This window comes from Mastigoproctus giganteus, chromosome 9 (genome assembly GCF_048544385.1).
Source record: "Mastigoproctus giganteus isolate SK-2022 chromosome 9, ASM4854438v1, whole genome shotgun sequence".
Classification (NCBI taxonomy): Eukaryota; Metazoa; Arthropoda; class Arachnida; order Uropygi; family Thelyphonidae; genus Mastigoproctus; species Mastigoproctus giganteus.
In genome coordinates, this window is record NC_143583.1 from 49,595,234 (window position 1) to 49,618,245 (window position 23,012).

Sequence of the window (23,012 nt, forward strand, 5' to 3'; positions counted from 1 at the left end):
TCAACATCTCTTCCATTCTTTTGGTGAGTGCCCAAGTTTCATTTCCATAAGTCATGGTCGGTAGTATACATTGGTTCATTATTTTACGTTTCAGACAAATTGGGATATTGCTCCTCAGTATGAGACTATATTTCCTGAATGCTATTCATCCACATTTTATTCTTCTCTTGACTTTCAGCCATTCATCATTATTAAAGCTAATGACGTGTCGAAGATAACATGACTCCACCTTTTCAATTACTGCTCCTTAAAACATTATATCCCTTTATGTGGCATACTTGTTCATCATTACTTTTGTTTTAGCCATATTCATCTTTAGTCCAAAATCCTTACTAATTCTACATAACTGATTAAGATTTTCCTCAATTTCTTTGGGATCGTGGCTTATGACCATAATGTCAACCGCAAATCGTAAATGGTTTATGTACTCTCCATTCACATTGACTCCTTTCTGCAATCAGTCTAATCTTCTGAAAGCTTTCTCAAGGGCAGCAGTAAACAGCTTCGGAGATATTGTCTCCCCTTGTCAAACTTCTTTCTTAATTTTAAATTTGCTACTGTCTTTGTCTAGTCTAATAAAGTAGATAGCATTCTCATATATTTTCTTCAAAGTCATAATATATGGAGTATCTGTGCTTTGTCTTTCCAGTGCCCGAAACGTTGCTGTATGCTATATGCAGTCAAATGGCATTTCATAATCCACAAATGCCAGGCATAATGACAGTATGCTACTGAAATGTTTTGACAGTATTCTACTGAAACAGGATCTTGAAAAATTATATAGATGTGCTGAGAAATGGCAATTGAAGTTAGCAAATGAAAAGTACAGCATATGAATAGCAGTAACGTACCAACTGTGTGGTACTACACTCAGGGTAGCTAAAAATGAAAAAGCCTGGGGTAATTGTGCAGTCAGATAAGAAGTTCTCTGAGCATTGCAGACTGGCTGCCAAAACAGCTCAATGGTTTTGTCAGTGATATACAGGAATTTTGCTGATAAGGATAAGGACATGATTATTCCATTGTTTAAGGCAATGGTCAGAATACATCTTGAGTACTGCATACAGGTCTGGAGGCCTCATTTTAGGTAGGATGTAGAGCAGAAAAAAGGTGACAAGATTTGTGAGGCAGAACATAGGGTTACTCTTACCAAGAAAGGCTTCAGTTCTGCAAATTGAAGCGTCTAGAGACTAGGCACCTGCGAGGTGATTTCATTGAGGAGTTATATGCTTTGAATGGGTTGAGTATTAGCATTAGCATTAGTAGAGGCATTTGATGCAAGAAAGCAAGCTTATGCAGCATCAGCCAAAAAAAAAACCACTTCCACTTCACCCCTCTGTTCGTTCAAAATATCTGTCCAGCTGAGCGTTAAACTTATTTAGTCTATCAACTTCCACGACAAGGGATGGAAGTCCGTTCCACCAACCAACCACCTGCTGGCTAAAGGCAAATTTCCTCACGTCTATCCTACATCTGTCTTTCCTCAATTTGAATTTATGCCCTCTCAGGTGATTATTCTGAGCGAGAGGAAGAATCCCATCAGCACTGAGCATGCTCAAACCATTCAAGGCTTTATACACCTCTATCAGGTCACCTCGCTGGTGCCTAGTCTCCAGACACTGTAATTTGCAAAACTTAAGCCTTTCTTCATAAGAGCACCCCTTTGTTCCATTCACTAATCCATTCTGTTCCACTGTTCCATTCACTAATCTTGTTGCCCTTCTCTGTACTCGTTCCAGCAGCTCTACATCCTTCTTGAAATGAGGCCTAAAGACCTGTATACAGTACTCTAGGTGTGGCCTGACCATTGCCTTATACAAGGGAATAATCACCTCCTTATCCCTGCTAGAAAAATTCCTATATATCATTGCCAATACACCATGAGCTACTCTTGCAGCCCGCCTGCACTACACAGAGAACTTCATATTTGCCTGCACAACCACCCCCAGGTCCCTTTCATTCTCTACCACTGTCAGTGTAGTACCACAGAGTTGATACGTTGCTCTGGGGTTGCTGTTTCCCATGTGTAGTACTTTACATTTGTCAATGTTAAACTTCATTTGCCACCTCTCAGCCCATCTGCTCATCCTTTCCAGATCCTGTTGCAGCAGCATAGTGTCAGTAGTGTCCTTGACAACCCTGCCTACCTTTGTATCGTCTGCAAACTTCGACATTAAGCTTGATATACCCTCGTAAATATCATTTATGAATACAGAAAACAATAATGGACCCAACATTGAGCCCTGAGAGACTCCACTAATAACATTAGTCCACGACGAGCAGTGTCAATTGATTACCACTCTCAGTCTTCTCCCCCTCAGCCACCCCTTTATCCACAGCAGCAATTTGCCTCCGGTGCCACACTGCTCCAATTTGTGCAGCAGTCTTCCATGTGCAACAGTATTAAAAGCCTTTCTAAGATCCAAGTATATAATATCAAAGTTATTCCCTGCATCATAGTATCCAATCAAATTGGTCAGGCAAGACTTCCCCTTAACAAAACCATGCTGTGTCCGAGCTATAGCTGAAGTCTTGTCTAAATGATCCTGCAGTGCTTCTTTAAATAGTGCCTCCATTAATTTTCCTGGAACAGAAGTTAAACTCACAGGTCTATAATTACTTTTGTCACCCTTTGATCCTCCTTTGTGAATTGGGGTCACATTTGCACATCTCCAGTCTGTGGGTACCTCCCCTGAGTCCAAGGAAGCTCTCATAATTATGGCTAAGGGTTTGCTTACTTCCTTTGCTGCCTCCTTTAATATAACTGGATAGATCCCATCCACCCCGAGTGCCTTTCTTGTGTTTATCTTCAAAAATTTCTCCTCCACTTTACTCTCAGTTATTACAAGATTCTCTAGCTTACTGCTAGAGTTGAATACACCTTTGGCTTTCCCCTCGCTAAATAACTCCTCATGTGTGAATGTCGATGCAAAATATTCATTTAGTTTGTTAGCTACCTGAGCAGGATCATCAACAGTTGACCCATCGATATCAAGTGGACCAATCTGATTCATCCCCTTCCTTCTAGAGTTTACCTAAGTAAAGAACTCTTTGCTGTTTTTCTTTGCATCCCTTTGCCAAAGATTTCTCGTAATCTGCCTTCGCCTGCCTAACCTCCTGTGTAACTTGGTTACAGATCAACTTGTATCTATCATAGGCGTCTGTGTCATGTGTTAATTTGTATGTATCCCATGCATGTTTCTTCTCTGCCATATGCCTCATCAGTTCATCTGACATCCATTTAGGCCTAAACCTTGAAAAATATTTCTTAGTTGGTATGTATAGCCTAGTAGCTTCCAAGATAAGTTCTTTGTATGCTCACTGCTTATGGGATTCTTCCTCTTGCTAAGACTAGGCATATGAGGCAGCATAAATTCAAATTGAAAAAGGATGGTTGTTGAATAAATATGTGTAAATTTGCTTTTAGCCAGTGGGTGGTTGATCGCTGGAACAGACTTCATCTGCTGCATCATTTGCTGCTACTAATACTGAGTTATGCATTGAAGAAAAATTTGTCCCCTTAAGCGTTCACAAAATATTAATTGATATTTGCTAAAATTTTAAGGTGAAATATTTAATATGTAATGACTTGAGAATATGAGATGAACCCATCAATGAATTAAAATTTATGGAAAGCAATGCTTTTAAAAAGTAAACCAGTTTGAAAATAAGTAACAAATATTCATAAAAGTATTACTGATATGGAATTTCAAATTATTGAGTACTTGTTATCGTTTTATCTGTTTAAAATATCATTTTAGAAGAGATGAAAGAGAGGAATAGTGACTGGCTTAATAGATTTTTTTAGTCACTGATAATTGTTTTTCAGAGTTTGTATTTCTAGAGCATACCTCAGAAATTGAAAAGTTGACTTTTTTGTTTGCCATCAGGATACATAATGGAATGTTCAGTGGTCACTTGGGCCAAACCATCTACATATAAAAAAACATAAAATTTATTTTATGTAATTATTTTTTTATTTATTTTTAAACTTTGTTCATAAATATATTACCTAAACATTGGAAACTTTTCATTGTCACTTTTTCTTCTTTTATTATTATCTATGTATACATCTATACATAAGATGGAAGCTTGTTCAGAAGACCTTTATGACAAACATAATCGAAAGCCTTTGAGATGTCAAGAGTAATTGCTTGTGTTTCACCAAACTTTTCCATTGAATTTGTCCATAAATGGGTAACATAAGCCAGAATATTACCAGTGGATCGACACTGACGGAATCCATAGCGTCGATCTTTGATCAGACAGAAGGATTCTAGGTAGTTTAAAATTGGCGGTTAATTGATTTCTCCCATTACTCTAGAATTCTGGATTGGATAGTTTAAGAACAGATAAATTCTGTATAATACAGAAAAGTTTTAATAATAAATGACATGAAGCTTTCAGAGTTAAATGGGCCCTTTCATCAGTAAATTCTAATGGGATAAAGACATTAGAAATGGTGTTCACAGACAGCCGTTCTGCGAACACCATTTTAGAGCTGTATCAAAATGTTAGGAAATTTGGATCTTGCCATGATGTCCACATAATCTCAAAAGACATCAATCATACTGCATGATGAAAGAGAGGAAGGGTTGACTGGAACTTAGCTCTGGAGACTAAACATGGATTCCACCACTTCAAGCCTCCAATAAGCAAAGTGGTGGTATTGCACGGTTGATGAGAGTCATCTACCACCTAGTATTGCCTAGTAACATAGAGGGGCAACATTCCTCCATGTGGTGTGGGTGCCTCACCTCGATCCCTGCTTCCATTGGTTCACACCTGATGGTCACCCACAGTGTGCTTACGCGTGGGGGTTATACCCAGGATTACTAATAGTCCCACCATTGTGAAGGTTCAGGCAGAGGATTTGGCTGTCACAGACTGAGCAGACTTTGCCAAAATTGGTCCAGTTGACTTGAGTGTCACTCGAATATCAGTTCCATCAGCATTTTAGACTCCCTGGTAGCAAGTACAGCTTGTGTGGTGTATCTGAGTGAATGTCTGTGACAACCTCAAGGATTGTCATTAACAACCTATTTTTTTTTTTTTTTGTATTTTTAGGTGTATATGATAGATATTCTCAGTTTGAATTATGGAAAAAAAAAAAAAAAAAAATTTATACTATATCAACGGTGGGCAAATGCGGCTCCCATTGAAAATTTAAATCCGTTTTTTTTTTTTATTATTTCAGAACTTTTTTCACTGAATCTTGTTAAATTAACTAAGTAACTAATATTTTGTTATACGGATTTTATGTTGTTTATTTTTTTTTTATGTCTAGATATTTTGCTATTTTTATTTTGATTATAAATAAATCCGCGTGCATTTACACTGATTTTTTTGATAAAATGACCTCAGAAAATATCAAAAAAAGAAAATAGAATCTTTCAAGAAGAATGGATAGAAAATTTTGCTTTTATTGACAATAATGGAAAGTCGTTGTGTCTTATTTGTAAAGTTACAATTGCAAACTACAAAGTAAGCAATTTACGTTGACATTACGAAGTAAGTCATCCCCCACTTTTCAACTCAATATCCACTCAATTCAAAATTGCGAATGGAGAAACTTAAGTCCTTGCAAATCTGGTCTTCATAAGCAACAAGGACTCTTGTCTTCTTTTAGTCGCGAAGATGACAGAGCAAATGAAGCTAGTTTTTTGATAGCTTGGAATATTGCTGGTGCCAAACGTCCATATGGAGAAGGAGAATTTATTAAAAGAAACTTGGAAGAAGTGGTTAAAGTTTTAGATCCAGATAATACAAAACTGCATAAATTGATCGCACAGGTTCCTATGTCACGCCTACAACTGAGCGTCGTATTGATGCAATTAGTAAAAGTGTTGAAAATAGTTTGATGTGTGATTTGAAAAATTGTACAGCATTTAGTTTAGCTCTCGACGAGTCTACAGACATTCAGGATGTTCCACAATTGGCCGTTTTTGTCCGTTATGTATCTGCGGACATAAATGTGAAGGAAGAAATATTAGATTCTTCGTTCGATGTTAGAAATGCGCTTGATGAAGTAATGAATATTATTGAAGATGGATTTCCAATTTTTGAAATAATACTTGTTGAAAAAGCGGCTGGGGAATTGGAGTTATTAGAGATGAAAGAGGATCAGGCATTGCAAATGCAGCACAAATCTACTTCTATAATTGAATTTTGGAAACTCGTGCCAGAATCAAAATATCCACATTTAAAGAAAGTTGCTTGCCGTCTAATTTCAATTTTTGGTACAACATATTGCTGTGAATCTTTGTACTCCACAATGAAGTTCGTGAAGTCAAAATATCGTTCACAGTTGACCAATCATCATCTCACAGAATTGCTGCGAACGGCTTTAACAAATTTTAGGCCAAATTTCAAAGATTTGACCAAAGGTCTTTTAAATGTTATACTTTTTATTAATGCATTTTTATTATATTTTATTTTTATTATTAAAATTTTGAAATAATTATTTTGTATTTTCTTTCTCTTAATTATATTTTCTTATCTGTATGTATACTTTACATAGCACTTAAGACTTGTGTAGAATATGCAATCATAATAATTAAATTTAATTTAATTTAAATTTGTGTATTTAATATTATGTAACTATGGTATGGCTCTTTATAATATATGAAAAACCGGAATTCGGCTCTCATTGACCTCATGCGTGCCCACCTCTGTACTATATCATGCTTCCGGTCTTAGTGGCAGTCCTCTTACATTGTACCACCTGTTTAGTAGAGGAATTTTCCCCCTCCCAGGATTGTACCAGGTCAAGACCACAAGTCATGGTGAGCAGCATTTCTATCTGGCTAGCTCCAGCAATAGTACAGCTCCACCTCATCGAGTTAATTACTAGACACTTATAGAACACAAGTCCAGTTGTCCTCCTTGCACTCCAAGTACACCAAGTGCATATTTTTTTCATTGTGGAGAGGAATTTTGCACATAAGCTTGTTTGGGTTTTTTGATTTTCATTATCTGTTATTTTGATTGCTCTCATCTTTATTCAAATAAACCAGGCCTTGTCTGAAAAAGAAAAAAAAAAAAAAAAAAAAGTGAATCCCCATTTAATTTCTCTTATGAACTGACTGAAGGAACTGTTTGAAAAATTGATCCTGACTAATGAAGCTTCCGGCTCTAAAGACACAATTTGATTGCTTGGGAAATTAAATTATTTGCAAGCATAAAGTATACTTTATTTGGCATCATTATGTATGTGACTATTTGCAGCCCTTGTGACTGCATTCACTATTCTTGAATCCTTCCTGTTTGAAACCAGGACTTTTGTTCCTGTATCTAGACATGTGTGTACAAAATTGCTATAAAACTCCTTGATTATATCCAAAAGAAAGCAGTCAGGTAAATTTCTGCTGAGTTGACTCTGTATATAAAATAACTTCTATTTTTTTCATGGAAAATCTGTGCTTAACTCTGATTTTGTGTATGTGTTTCCACCCCAGAGAAAATAATTGAGAGAAATTTCACATTAGTAAAGCCATCTGACTAACAATAATTGTATGTGACATGCCATTCAACATGTGCATATAATTAGGTTTAATGTAATTCCTGAATATTTTCTGTGTGCAGTAATTAAAGAATTCTGAAATTTTCATTGCAGAAATCAAAGAAAACATTTTCAAAAACAGCTAATAGGAGTTTTAGCTGTTTTAACAGAGCTGATGAAGAGCACAAATTGTTGAAATATTGTCTGGGGTCTGTCTCATTGACCCTGTGTGATTATGACATATGTTCTAGTATCTTTTATGTTGTTTATCTATATTACAAATAATAATAAATAAATGCTTAGGTTCCTTTTGTCTCAATTTGTTAATAAAATATCTTTTTTGATTTTTGAGTGTTTAATGGCTGCTACTTTAAAACTTAAATGGAAAAATAATGCTTGAATGCTTAGGATCATCACCTTCAGTATTGTCCTTAAACTGTAGTAATTGAAATAACTTCAGATGGTATAATCTCATATAAAATACCAACTTTGTGCATATTTTGCATCTTGGAAAATATTCATTATTCCTGCAGCTTGCTGCCTAGCACATTGCATTCATTGTGCAATTAAAAATATAAACAAACAAAATAAATACCCTATGTAAAGTTTTTCATGCCTTTTTAAGAATGTTCCCCCTTTTTTTTTTCCCCATTGAAAGAAATTTACAATTGTGTGAGTAATGTCTTTTACTTTTGATTTGTTTAACTTGGCAGTGGTTGCTGGTCACCTGATAGGTTACCCTTGAAAATAACAATAATTAGTAATAGTATTTGCCATATAGTGCAAAGAAGCCACAGGCTTTTGCTGAACTGGCAAAAAACAAAAAGAGTGGATAAGAAAAAACACGTTTCCCTCTTCATCTGTGTGAGGAGGGAAGCATATAATCCAGTTGATCTTTGAATTTATTCAAACTGTCAGTCACAACTACCTGCAAGAGCAATTTTTCCAGCAGTTAACGACTCACTGGCTAAAATTCTCAATCCCAGTAATTTGAATTTATGACCCCCTAGGTCTGGAATTCTTTATAACAGTAAGAATTCCACCTTCATTCATTTTACTAATCCCTCTCAGAGCCTTATAAACCTCAATCAGGGCACCTCTAAGGTACCTGGTTGCTAAGCTCTGTAGCTCACATAATCGCAATTTTTCCTGATATAGTCATTCTTCCTCAGATCTCACCATTCAAGTTGCCCATCTTTGGACCATTTCAAGAAGCTCAATGTTTTTTTTTTTTTCTCAAATGAGGTCTCCATACGTAAACACGGTACTCCAAATGTGATGTTAGAATTGCCGTATACATTGGTATTATGAGCTCCCTATCGCTACAGGATAATATTTAATAAATAATCGATAGGGCAACATGGGCTTTTCTGGCTGCCTCTTTACACTGTTCAGAAAACTTCATATCTGCCTGTATTGTAACTCCCAGATCCCTGTCCTCCTAGCCTGTTTTTAATTCAATCCCACCAAGTGTATAATTTATTTGTGGGTTGCTATTTCCCAAGTGTAAGGCCTTGCCTTTACTAGCATTAAAACAGCTGCCACTTCTCTGACCACCTTTGAAGTCTGTTCAAAGATGGTTAGAGAACTGAGTGTGAGGATGTCAAGTCATTCTGATGGAATGCTGCTTGGCACTAATTATTAACTACTCTGCCAATCTTTATGTCATCTGCAAATTTTGACATCACACCTTCTGTCCCTTCATCCAAGAACTGAGCGTTGAGAGACCCACTCTTTACGTTACACCAATCTGAAGAATATCCATTAATCACAGCCTTCTGCCCTGCAGCCACCCAGCAATCCATCTTAGAATCTTGCCAGTAATCCCAACCTATTCAAGCTTATGTAGTAACCTCTCGTGAGGAATCAAGTCAAATGATTTTCTAAACTCCAAATAAACTGTCAAATATTTCTCAATCCAGTTCATGAGTAACTGTGTCAAAATAGCCTACTAAGTTAGTTAAACTTGATTTATCCCTAACAAAGCCATGTTGTGTTTCCTTCAGAATGCTATATCCATCTAAATGACCATGTATTGCAATCTTAATCGTTACCTCTAAGATTTTTCCTACCACTGAATTCAGACTAACTGATCTGAGAACCACTCTTAGAACTGGGTGATACATTGGCACTTTTCCAATCTAAAGGAATCTCCGAAGTCCTAAGAAGTCCCCTTTACTTCAGGGATTCAGTACATTCCCTTGCACTCTCCTTCAAAACTACAGAGTATATGCAATCAACCTCGGGAGCCTTACTTGCTTTTATGCAAAAAAGTTTTTCTAATAAATAGTCATTTGTAAATTAGTGATTGAAAATCAAAAAATTTTCTGCATTCCTAAACATAGACAAACTTTCATTGTACAAATTTTTTAGAGTTTTAGCAGAGTATTGAGTGTGAGAACTGGTTAGGTGCCTGTCACCTTGTACAGCTATTAGCAGGGCAGATCACCTTACTGGTGACCGTCTGCAGAGTTTTGAATTACATGTTTGTTTTAGGTTACTTGTTTTACTCTCCCACTAGTTCAATAAATAACTACAGTGTTATCCTACTTGTTTTTGAAAGATTTATTACATTTTTAACTAGAAGACAAAACTTGATATTTGCTCAGGTGGCTGTACTCTTCAGGAAACAACATACTTGGAGGTGATTATTACTTTGTACAAGGCTATGGTTAGGCCACATCTGGAGTATTGCTTACAGGTTTGAAGGCCTCACTTTAGGAAGGATGTAGAACTGTTGGAACTGATGCAGAGAAGTGCAACCAGATTGGTGAAGGGAACAAAAGGGTGCTCTTATCTAGAAAAGCTTCAGTTCTTCAAATTGCAGCTTCTGGAGACTAGGCACCTGCAGGGTGATCTGACCAAGGTGTTTAAGGCCTTTAATGGTTCAAGTAAGCTGAATGTGAATGGTATTCTCCCTCCTTGTTGAGACTACAAACGAGGGGGTGTAAATTTAAGTCGAGGAAGGATGGTTGCAGAATAGGTGTGTGGAAGTTTGCCCTTGGCCAGCATTAGGTTGATTGTTGGAACAGGCTTCCATCTGTTGTGGAAGTGAATGGTTAGAAGAGATTCAAGGAAGAACTAGACAAATTCTTGGAGGGGATGGATGGGTGAGCTTTTTTTTTCGTTGTTGTTGATGTGTATAAAATATTGTACAGTGGCTGATGGTGCAGTCAGATATGAAGTTTTCTGAGCAGTGCAGACAGCCTGCAATAGTAGTTCATTGTATCTTTTCTATAATATACAGGAATTTTGTTAACAAGGGTAAACAGCTAATTTTCCTCTTGTATAAGCCAATGGTCAGTTCATACCTTGTACTGCATACGGGTCTGGTGGCCTCACTTTAGGAAGGATGTAGAGCTGCTGAAACGAGAACAGAGAAGGGCAGCAAGATTAGTGAATGGAATAAAGGGCTGCTGTTACCAAGAAAGGCTTAAAAGTTTTGCAAATTACAGCATCTGGAAACAATTGAGGTGTATAAGGCCTTATACACTATATAATGTATAATGGTTTCAGCCAGCTCAATAATGCTAATGGAATTCTTCCTCTTGCTCAGATTACTCACTGAAGGTTAAGGAAAGACAATTGTAGAATAGATAAACTGAAATTTGCCTTGAGCCAGCAGGTGGTTGACAGTTGGAACCTACTTCCATATGTCATAGTGGTGGTCAACAACTTAAATAAGTTCAAGACAGAACTAGACAAGCATTTGGAGTGCATGGATGGGTGAAATGGAAATGTTTATTTTTATTATTATTTTTTTTTTATTTGGCTGATGCTATATAAGCTTGCTTTCTTGCATCATTTGCCGCTACTACTAATCAATATCAAACTTTGTACACTGCAGCACATGCCAAATTTGAAGTGGATTTTGAAAAAATAAAGAAGTGGAAATGAATAATAGTATCTAATATATATATATTATTTTTTATTTTTTTTTTTTTTTTGCACATGATAAGTAGAAATGTATGTGCATCATCTAGACAAGACTTCAGTTATAGCTTGGACACAGCATGGATTTGTTAAGGGGAAGTCTTGTCTGACAAATTTGGTTGGATACTATGATGTAGTCACAAAGGAACTGGATGCAAAGAATAATTTTGATATATATTTGGATCTTAGAAATGCTTTTGATACTGTTGCACATAGAAGACTGCTGCACAAATTGGAACAGTGTGGCATTGTAGGATAAAAGGATGGTTGAGTGAGAGAAGACAGAGAGAGTGGTAATCAATGGACACTGCTCTTTGTGGACTAATGTTATTAGTGGAGTCCCCCAGGGTTCAGTGTTAGTTCTATTGTTGTTTTCTGTATTAATCAATGTTATGTTATTTGGTTTTTAGCAGCATTAGCAACTAAAACCATATTGCTCCGGGGATATGCGGTGGTCATTCCCTGACCTTTCCGCATCCTCTGTATTTGGTGGTCACGGGCTCGAACCTCGGTCTAATCAAGAAGCGTGTGCTATGCACTGCTGCTCCTGCCCACCTGGCTACAGAGGTGCCTTATTAATCAGTGATATTGATTACCAGGCTTAATGTCCAAGTTTGCAGATGATACAAAGGTCGGTAATGACAGTATGCTGCTGCAACAGGATCTAGGAAAGTTGAGCAGATGGGCTGAGAGGTGGCAACTGAAGTTTAACATTGACAAATGTAAAGTACTACATAAGGGAAGCAGTAACCCCAGAGTAACATATCAACTGTGTGGTACTACACTGACAGTGGTAGAGAGTGAAAAGCACCGGGGGGGGGGGGGGATAATGGTTCAGGCAGTTATGAAGTTTTCTGAGCAGTGCAGAGTCTGAAACAGTAGCTCGTGGATTCTTGTCAGTGATATACAGGAATTTTTCTAGCAGGGATAAGGAGGTGATTATCCCCTTGTATAAGGCAATGGTCAGTCCACACCTTGAGCAATGTATACAGGTTTGAAGGCCTCATTTTAAGAAGGATGTAGAGCTGTTGGAACGAGTACAGAGAAGGGGAACAAGATTAGTGAATGGAACAAAGGGTTGCTCATATGAAGAAAGGCTTAAGTTTTGCAAATTTCAGTATCTGGAGACTAGGCACCTACGAGGTGATCTGATTGAAGTGTATAAAGCCTTGAATAGTTTGAGCATGCTCAGTACTGATGGGATTCTTCCTCTTTCTCAGAATAATCGCCTGAGAGGCATAAATTCAAACTTAGGAAAGATGGTTTTTACAGTTATAGGATAGATGTGCAGAAGTTTGCCTTTAGCCAGCAGGTGGTTGATTGCTGGAACAAACTTCCATCTGTCGTTGTAGAAGTTCATAGCTGAAACAGATTCAAGGCAGAACTAGACAAACATTTGGAGCAAGTGGATGGGTGAAATGAGAAGGGTGTGTGTTGTTTTTTTTTTTTTTTTTTTCTTTTTTGCTGATGTTATATAAGCTTGCTTTCTTGCATCATGTGCCCATGCTAATGCTCACATTTAAAATTTCTGAAGCTTACCAGTCTTTTAAACTGGAAAATGGAAGCATCTAATAAATAATTCATTATCTTTTTATTTTATGTCAAAACCTTTTTTTTTTTTTTTTTTTAATTTTCATCAAAAATGACATTTGTAAATTACTTTTTTATTTTTTTTTTTTGAAAAAGAAAGGAATAAAAAACAGCATTTTTAAATAATAAATTTTATTTTTTAATAAAAAAAAGTTGCTTAGAATGATTATTGTAGTCCATTAAGAAAATATGAAATGTGTATTCTCAGAGCAGAATGCATAAACCTACACACTTTTTCCAAAAATTAAAAAGAATATTGGTCACCCGTCATTGGTCATGTTACCCACCAATGTGTTTGCTTCTTTTTGGGTGCCACACTAGGTTTAATGTATAATTTTCCTTGGAAAGTTCATATTTGATCTTATTATTTCAGCAAAAAATATTTGTTTAATATGTTGAGAAATTTTACATGCTAAGTGGCATTCCCAATTTATAGTCCCATTACTTTTTTTTTTTTTTTTTTTTTTTAAATCCTATGGTTATCATTAGAGAAATTGGTAAAAACAAATATTAATGTGGTTTATAGATAAATCTAATGTTAGTGTGCAGTCAGATTTTATATTCCATTTAATGTGCCAACTGCTTATTAATGATTTATAATTGCAGATGGACTATGCTGATGAAACAACAGAAAAGAGGCGTGTCTTAGAAATTGAGAAAGCAGATACAGTGGAACTTAGACAAAAATACAAGGTAGTTATTCCTTCCTTCTTTAGGCCAATTTGTAGACAATGCAAAATTTCAGTAACATCACTTCTAGTTTCATACTTGCTTTTAAAAAATGTTGATAAGGAATTTGCTTAGTGGTCATATACTGTATTTGTTTGAATACAGTTATCGTAATATTTGAAACTAAAATAAAAATTGTGTTGAGAGAACATTATATAGTTGTTCATTACAACTTAATTAAATGGGTACAACTTTAATTAAACCACAAGAATTGTAATAAAGTAAATTTTATTGTAGAAGGTATTACATTAACCCTTTCAGGAGTTATCATGTTGATCACAAATTTTCAAACGTCATTACAAGTACATTTCTTATAACTTGCTCTTGTATTTACAAATTGTCTTTAAATTTTTCCATTTTATGCTGCTATCTCTTATTTGTGCTTCCAACTAATAGCACACAATTTTAATAGATGGTAGCATGGAAATAGCTTTGAAAATAAAAACAAGATCATGACAATTTAGGCCGATTTTGCAAAAGCTGAAATTCTCTGCAGTTCAGATCTAGAAGTGGATGAATTAAGTGATACATAAATAGCTGTAGGGAATGTTATTGCTTCAAATAGCGATAGTATTTTTATTCCTTTTTTTTATTTATTTTTTAAATTTCAGTTTCAGTTTTGACTTGATTGTCCATCATTAATCTTAGTTCAATAATGGACAGTTAAGCCAGAATACGAAATTAATATTTCTTCTTCATATTGACATTAATTTTTGTCCGATTGCTGCTAGTACTGTGTCTTACTAATCAAATATTTAAAAACAGTAAGATCTTTTTAAGTAACTCAACTTGCTATCTGTTGGGTTGAACGATTCATAAAAAGTATAGATGAATGAATTTTAAAATACAAGATGTAACTTTGTTTAAAAACCAACCTTACTATTCAGTTGGATTGGGTGGGGGGGGGGCATGGGAAAGAAATGAAGCTTGATCTTGTTAAGGCCACATCCTTGAAAAATCCATGGGGGGGTAAGTCTCATTTAATGTGTTCTCATCATATAGTTTAAATTTTGTAATTGCCAGAGCTTAATTTATGCTTAATTTGTATTCATTATTTTCTTTTAGTAGTATTATTGCATTATCTAACTTTGGAGTGTATGCACTATTTTATAAATGTATGGAAAGTTTGGCTTGTCCTCCTAAATATTTTAATACTATTTTTATTATAATATGTGCATGTGTTTGATATCTCTAAACTACCAGTCTCACAGATATTGATCTTATGAATTTTGCTGAAAGTTATCTTGAAAATTTGTCAGACAGACAATATTTAAATCATTTTTCTTAGTTGACTTTACTAGGATTTTTAAAAACTGAGCTGATTTTTTATATTTTATTTTATTTTTTTATGAAAACTCCAAACACAAGAGGTATTAGAACCTCTAGTAGTTTTCACCATGCACAGGTTGTAGATTGAAAAGATAAAAGAAGATATTTATTGACATTTGATTTCAGCTTCTGTGGATTGTAATTTTCAGGAAATATATATGAAGGAAGGTTATTCCACAAAAAGGAAGTTGAATGAATAAATGAGGAAGAAGAAAAGTTGGTTCTGTCAGTTTGAAGTTAGACAGTAAAAGAATATTGACTGGTTGTGCCACGTGTTTATACTGCTTTAAAAGAGAGGCGGGAATTGTAGAAGCCAATTCAGAAGAACTGTGCCCATGGAAAGTATCTATTGAAAAGGCCTGCAGCAGAAACAGAATGTCAGTGAGAAAGAGAATGGAGAGAGAGAGAGATTCTGTTAGAGATGGATCATTAATTAACCTTACTGCCCTCTTTTGAATGGAATCTAGAAGCCTGAAAGAGATTTTAGGGGCACTGTCCCAGATCTAACAAAAATATTCCATGGTAGGGCAGATTTGTGATTTGTGCAGATTAAAGAGGTGGTTGAAAGAAAAGTAATGCCGAGAGCAAAAGAGAAAACCCCAAGAGCGAGAGCATAGGAGCAGAAGAAGAAGAATCCTTTTATGTGAGATATAAGACAGGAGTGAGTTTCAGAAAGATTGAAATCAGCTAAGTTATTTTTGCCCCACTGGAGAAATACCTGGAGAGTAGCACTTAAGGAATTGGTAGTGGATATTCGAGAAATTGAAGCTATTTGAGCCGGGCAAACTGAACCTTGGGGAACACCAGTGAAGAAGTTAGAAGAGCCATCTACCGTCACCCGCAGTGATAATAGAAAGCTCAGAGAGAAAACTGGGGCCCTGGGTGCCAAGCGATTCCAAGCAGTCTCTATATTGTGTGTGCAAAGCAAATAGTTTTCTTTAGGTTTTAAATGCAATTTTCTTAATTTATTTGTATTGCGAAACTTTTGCACTACAAGAAGTAGGCAGAGTTCCAGGAAGGAAATTTACTTTTCTGTTTCTTGTTAATTTTGGTAACCAAACTAACTCAGCCACTTGGTTACCCGGGCGCCTCCGTAGCCAGGTGGGCAGGAGCATCAGTGCGTAGCACGCGCTTGTTGATTAGACTGGGGTTCGAGCCCGTGACCACCAAATACGGAGGATGCGGAAAGGTCATGGAATAACCATCGCATATCCCCGGAGCAATATGGCCTTAATTGCTAATGCTCCTAAAAACCAAATAACAAACAAACAAACAGCTTGGTTACCCTTGTGGCACTGCTCCTGCCTCCCCATGGCGGGATCGGTACCTGGAAAGAAAAGCTATCTTTCCAGGGCTAAAAGGAGCAAAATGATCTCCTCTACATGACATAGGGATCCCAATATGGCTAATCATGAGATAGAAGACTCTAACTCATGCAGTGCTAAACGTGTAAAAACTGTGTTCAAAGAAGGGCTCCAATGGACCTTGTATTGCATCCGACCCAAGAACATTTTCTAGGTAGTCTCTCACCTTTTAAAATTCAGAAATACCTAGAAAATCGAATAGGATCTCCAAAAACAACCAAGCTTCTGAGATCTGCCGACTTGCTCATTGAGGTCTCAGATGAACAGCAATCACAACAGCTCCATAAACTAACTCCCTTTGGGGGATTATTGATTACTGTCTCCCCTCGTGCTACTCTAAACACCTCCAGGGGGTGTGATAGCTGAGTGGGATCTCATAGATCTCTCAGAAGAAGAAGAGTTGAAAAATGAATTACAAGACCAAGGAATTGTGCATGTAAAGCACATATAAGCAAAACGAGACAATGCTCTAGTTCCAACTCGGAATACAATACTAACATTTGATAGCCTCCAACATCCAACAAAGCAGGCTATCTGAATTGTCAGATTAAATTGTACGTTCCTAACCCAACATGCTGTTTAAATGAAAACAGCATGTTGAAAAAGAAAAAAAACATTCAACGGGCCAAAGCCGAAAAAAACATCTTGTACCAAGAAGCTAAAAAAATCCGTACTGGCGCAATTTAACACTCGACCCAGCTTCGCTGAAGTAGTCCAAAAGCCAACTGCAGTAACCAGTACTGTGCAAAGAACAACGACTGGTACTCAAACTGAGGTAATGTTTACCCCAAACAGATTAATGTCAGATTGGGCTCGGTCAATTTTGGAAGATGTGCCCCTTTCTAGTAAACTATGTAAGACAAACAAGGCTGTTAACACACCAATCACTGTTCCGCATACTAGTAATAACTCAGTGTACTCAAAAAGTAATGATACTACTAAAACTGATTAAATAGAAATGGAAGAAAACACTGACCACGGAAAACCTGTTCTCAATCTCTTCCCAGAAGAAGAGATGGAAACAGAAAGACCGTACTTCCCAAAAAGAAAATCTGGTCAGCATAAGCCAACAGCCCCTCAGACAGAAACTGAGGACCATGCTTCACCCAAATAATGCCCAGTTTTCTTCAATGGAATTGTAGAGGGTATCGCAGAAAACTTGATGACATTCGGGATCTCCTTCTTTGGTATAACCCAGTTACCTTTTGCCTCCAAGAAACTAACTTAACAGCTTCTCTTACTACCTCACTTAAACATCATGTTATCTACAGAAAAGATAGAGTTTCTCATGTAAGCAATTCGGCTCATGGAGGGGTTGCACTTTTAGTCGGCTCTAATAAACAAATCTAGAAGCAGTAGCTGCTCGAATATCCTTTCGTTTTTCTTTTACCTTTGTCTCCTTATATCTTCCTCCTAACCAAGACATTTCTTACACTGATCTTGAAACTGTTGTATCTCAGCTCCCCCCCCCCCCTTTTGCATCATGGGAGATTTTAACGCACATAATCCTCTATGGGGTGATAAAATACATAATAAACGAGGAAAAATATTAGAAAAGCTTCTAGATAAATTTAATCTGACACTACTGAATACTGGTTTACCCACTCATTTTCATCTACCTTCTGGGTCAAGCTCAGCAATTGACCTCTCCATTTGCTCACCAGCCCTTTTTCCGCTGTTTGACTGATCTGTTCATGATAGTCTACTGGGTAGTGACCACTATCCAACAGTCTGTCATATAGCCGACCGGGCTAGCCAGGTGGGTAAAGTGCCTGCCTGGCAACCCAAAGGTCGCGGGTTCGAATCCCGCCTCAGGCTTGGATCAAAGTACTGCAAAAACCTTGGGAGGTGCATTATGGCCACAGAAGCCGATGCACTAACAACTACCAAAAAAAAAGTCTGTCATATAGAATCAAATTCACCACCTTGTCATAATCAAACAGCCAATTGGAACTTTGCCAAAGCTGATTGGTTAAAATATAGGCAGCTAGCAATCCTATAAAAAACAGCTGTTTCAAATGTGTCAATAAATAATGCTGTCAATTTATTTAACAAACCAAATATTGCTGGCCACTGAAGCTACAATACCAAGAGTGTCCACAAGTCATAAAATAAGATCAAAATCCTGGTACAATGAATGCAATCAAACCAAAAGAGAGAAAAATAAAGCCTGGAATAAATTTCGCAAAATCTCTACTGCTGCTAATCTAGTGCACTTTAAGAAAGCCAGAGCCAATACTAGACGCATTCAGTGTGCAAGTAAAAGAGAGTCGTGGAAACGCTTTGCTTCAACTATTACACGGTTCACCAAAACACAAACCATCTGGAAAAATATTAGGAAAATGTATAGCAAATATCCTCCTTTGCATCTATCAATACTAAATGTAAATGGGAATGATGTTTCGCTACCTCAAGACATAGCTAACACTCTCAGAGAATCCTTTGCTCGAACCTCTGCCGTATCCTGATACTCACAAAACTTTCAGAAATTAAAAATCCCTTGCTAAAAAGCAGACCCTAAATTTTAACACAGACCACCACCAGACGTACAACTGGTCCTGTACCATAATTGAATTGCGGCTTGCTCTTAATGTCTCAAAACATAGTGCTGCTGGATCTGATGGAATTCACTATTTCATGTTAAAAGAGCTGAGCGAAAAGTCACTTCATGTCTTACTCCAGCTATATAACTGGGTTTTCACAGAAAATACTTTCCCTGATACCTGGTGACACTCGTATGTCATAGCATTATTAAAACCTGGCAAGGAATCAATGAACCCACGTCACTATCAACCTATTGCCCTCACCAGCTGTATCTGCAAAATAATGGAAAAAATGCTAAACTCTCGTCTTACCTGGGTGCTAAGCAAATACAACCTTATAAATTCATCGCAGTGTGGATTTCATACAGGTAGATCAACTTTAGACCTCCTGATACAAATAGAAAACCAGATTTGCAATGCCTTCTTAAGGAAGGAACATTTGACTACAGTTTATTTAGACGTTGAGAAAGCTTTTGACACAGCTTGGCGATACGGAATTCTCCGTGATCTATATACATTAGGCTTCAGGAGTAATATGCCAAGGTTTATACAGAACGTTTTGAAGCAATGATCCTTTCAGGTCTGCATTCAATCCACTCTCTCCTGAAAATTCATCCAAGAAGAAGATGTTCCACAGGGCTCAGTTTTAAGTGCCACTCTATTCATTATAAAAATCAACTCAATTATTAAGATCATTCCAGCCACTGTATTTGCTGCTCTATATGCAGATGACCTTGTCACTCCCAGAACATGAATGATTGAGAGACAACTGCAAGGAGCTCTTGATAAGATTACAACATGGGCTGCAGATAACAGTTTTTGCGTATCACCTGAAAAAACTGTTGTTCATTTCTGTAGAAGACATAATCTTCACCCTGACCCAGTTGTAAAGCTGGAGAGCCATGATATGCTGTTGTGCCTACCATTCGATTCCTTGGGTTAACTTTAGATAATAAAAAAATTGACCTTTCTTGACCATATTAAACAACTTAGAACCACCTGTTTCAAGAAATTAAACATTTTGAGAATATTATCAGCTACATCATGGGGTGCTGACCGTCATACACTCCTTCATTTATATCATGTTATTGTAAGATCAAGGTTAGACTATGGATAACCAGTTTACAACTCTGCTGGACCTAGCATTTTGAGGTCTTTGGACCCTATTCACCACAGTGGCCTACACATTGCTCTTGGAGCTTACCGCACGTCTTCTGTGCAGAGCCTGTACGCTGAAGCTCACGATCCCCCACTCTCTCTACAAAGACATTTTACTGCTAAATTATGCTGTCAAAATAAAAGGCCAACCCCTGCATCCATCATGGAAACATCTATTTACACCAGATTGGGAGAACTTGTATGCCATTTATATCAATAAATCGACCTGCTGGCATACGTCTTTGCTCACTACTTAACAATAATTGGCAGCTTGACCTTTCTAAAATAGCCACCACTAGTTTCCCTACTCCCCCATGAGTTTTTTGTCCTGCTACCTGTGATCTATCCCTTCAAGAATGGGAGAAACTACTCTTTCTCCACAGAATGTAAATCAGCTTCATAAATCTCTATTTGAGAAATATGAATCTTATATCAGGATATACACAGATGACTCCAAAACTGACCATCATGTCAGTACTGCTGTTGTTCTTCCATCATCCATAATCTCTAGTCGGTTACCTTTAGAATGCGGTATCTTTAGTGCTGAACTACATGCCGTACAAATGGCCCTAGAAACTGTAAAATTGTGCCATTTACTAATAGTATTATTTTTACTGACTCTCTCAGTGCCCTTCTTGCTTTACAGCAACCAAGAAAGCATCACAACTACCTACTTGGTAATATTCAAAACTTGCTGGCTCATCTAGCTAAGAACATGAAAGTAGTAAAATTTTATTAGGTCGCTTGCCATGTTGGCATACCTGGCAATGAGAATGCTGACCATACAGCCAAATCTACTGTGCAATCAGTTGATGACACTTTCAAAATTCCTTTCACTGACTATAAAAGTCTTATAATAAAGCGAAGTATGAATTACTGGCAAAACCAAGAAGGTAACAAACTCCTTCAGATTAAATCGAATCTCCAGTCTTGGCCATCTAGTTTCCACTCGAACCGAAAGGAAGAAGTCACACTTGCAAGATTTCGAATAGGACATACCTTACTCACTTTTATCTTCTTTCTTCCTCAGACCTGCCTTTTTGTCCGAACTGCCATGCTCAAATTACAGTCCACCACATCGTAGTTGACAGCCCTCTCTATAATGGAGTACAGCAAACCACCTTCTTATCAAGACATGCAGCCCAAATCATACCTCCTTTGCAACAACTATTAGACAGCTGATCTGATATTGATGCAGTTTCACTTTCCTAAAAAGAATAAAATGCTATGACAGAATATAATGCTTAAATCTCACATAATGCACATATCTCACTTTCAATAACGCCTGTTATCTCCTACCATTGTTTGGTGCATAATGGCCTTTAGCTGCCATTGCGCCATAAAACCTGCAACAACAACGACAAGAGAAAACTGAATACCCAATTACAAAAAAATAGTTGAAAAACCATAAGGTGGAAACTTATTTAGAAGACCTTCCTGCCAAATACGATGAAATGCCTTTGAAATGTCAAGAGCAACTGCTTGAGTTTCATCAACCTTTTCCATTGAATTTGACCGTGTATAGGTAACAACACAGAGTATCAAGTGGTTGACATTGATGGAATCCATACTGCTGATCACTAATCAGATGGACAGTTTCTAGTTATGTTAAGAGTTGGTGGTTAATTGATTTCTTAATTCCTTTAGAAAGAGTTGAAGTAATTGCAATGGAGTGATAACTAGCATTAGTTGAAGCATATGATGCAAGAAAGCAAGCTTATACAGCATTAGCCAAAGAAAAAAAAAAAAAAAGTAGCCTACAATCAGATTGTTCAGACAAGGTTTCCCCTTAACAAACCCATGCCATATCAGAATTATTACTGCAGTCTTGTCTAGATACTGCAATGTTTCTTTAACCAGTGACTCCACTACTTTCCCTGGAATAGAAGAACTCACAGGTCTGTAATTACTCACGTCACAACCTTGATCCCCCCCCTTTGTGGTTTGGGGATACAATTGTGTGAGGATTATAGAATAGATGTGTGGAAATTTGCCGTTAGCCAGTGGGTAGTTGATTGCTGGGACACACTTCCATCTCTTGTTCTGGAAGTTGGTAGCTTAAATAAATTTAAGGCTGAGCTGGACAAGCATTTGGAGTGAAATGGGAGGGTTTTTTTTTTTTTTTTTTTGTCTGATACTGCATAAGCTTGCTTTCTTGCATCGTATGCTAATGCTAAATAAGCCTGTGTGTGAGGACCTTCCCTGAATCCAAGTATGCTCTCATAATTATGGCTAAGGGTTTGCTTACTTCCTTTGCTGCCTCCTTTAATATAACTGGATAGATCCCATCCGCCCCAGGTGCCTTTCTTATATTTAACTTCAACAATTTCTCCTCCACTTTGCTCTGTTATTATAAAATTGTTTAGTGCCGTGTTAGAATTTAATAAGCTTCTGTCCACTTCCCTACAGAATTCCTGATGTGTGAATGTAGATGCTAAATACTCATTCAGTTTTTCAGCTACCTAAGAACATCAATCATCAACAGTTAACCATCAATATCAAGTGGACCAAAATGATTCTTTCCCTTTCCTTCTAGAGTTTATGTAAATAAAGAATACTTTGCTGTTTTTCTTTGCATCATTTGCCAAAGATTTCTCATAATCTGCCTTCACTTACCTAACCTTCTTTGAGACTTAATTACAGACTAGCTTATATCTACCATAGGCTTCTGTGTCGCCTGATAATTTATGTGCATACCAAATCATTTTTCATCTCCATCACAAGTCATCTGACATCCATTTAGGCCTAAACCTTGAACAGTATTTCTTAGTTTGTATTAAAAGCCTAATAGCTTCCAAAGTTAATTCCTTGAACACTTCCCATTTAGAATTTGCTATTGGTAACGTCATCAGTTCGTCCCACTGT

General features: G+C 37.0%; 1 protein-coding gene across 5 annotated transcripts in view; it reads left to right on the forward strand.

Moving 5' to 3' along the window:
• The window catches only part of LOC150080207 (uncharacterized), a 441,155-nt gene that overhangs the window by 290,754 nt on the left and 127,389 nt on the right, over positions 1-23,012 (forward strand). For 4 of the 5 annotated variants that reach the window (XM_090382091.1, XM_090382092.1, XM_090382095.1 and 1 more), the window contains one exon: positions 13,631-13,717. In XM_090382091.1, coding sequence (XP_090238217.1) covers positions 13,631-13,717 — 87 coding nt within the window. Of the gene's footprint in view, positions 1-4,189; positions 4,281-13,630; positions 13,718-23,012 lie in introns of those variants that run through there. The other variant, XM_090382096.1, reaches the window with a different exon arrangement.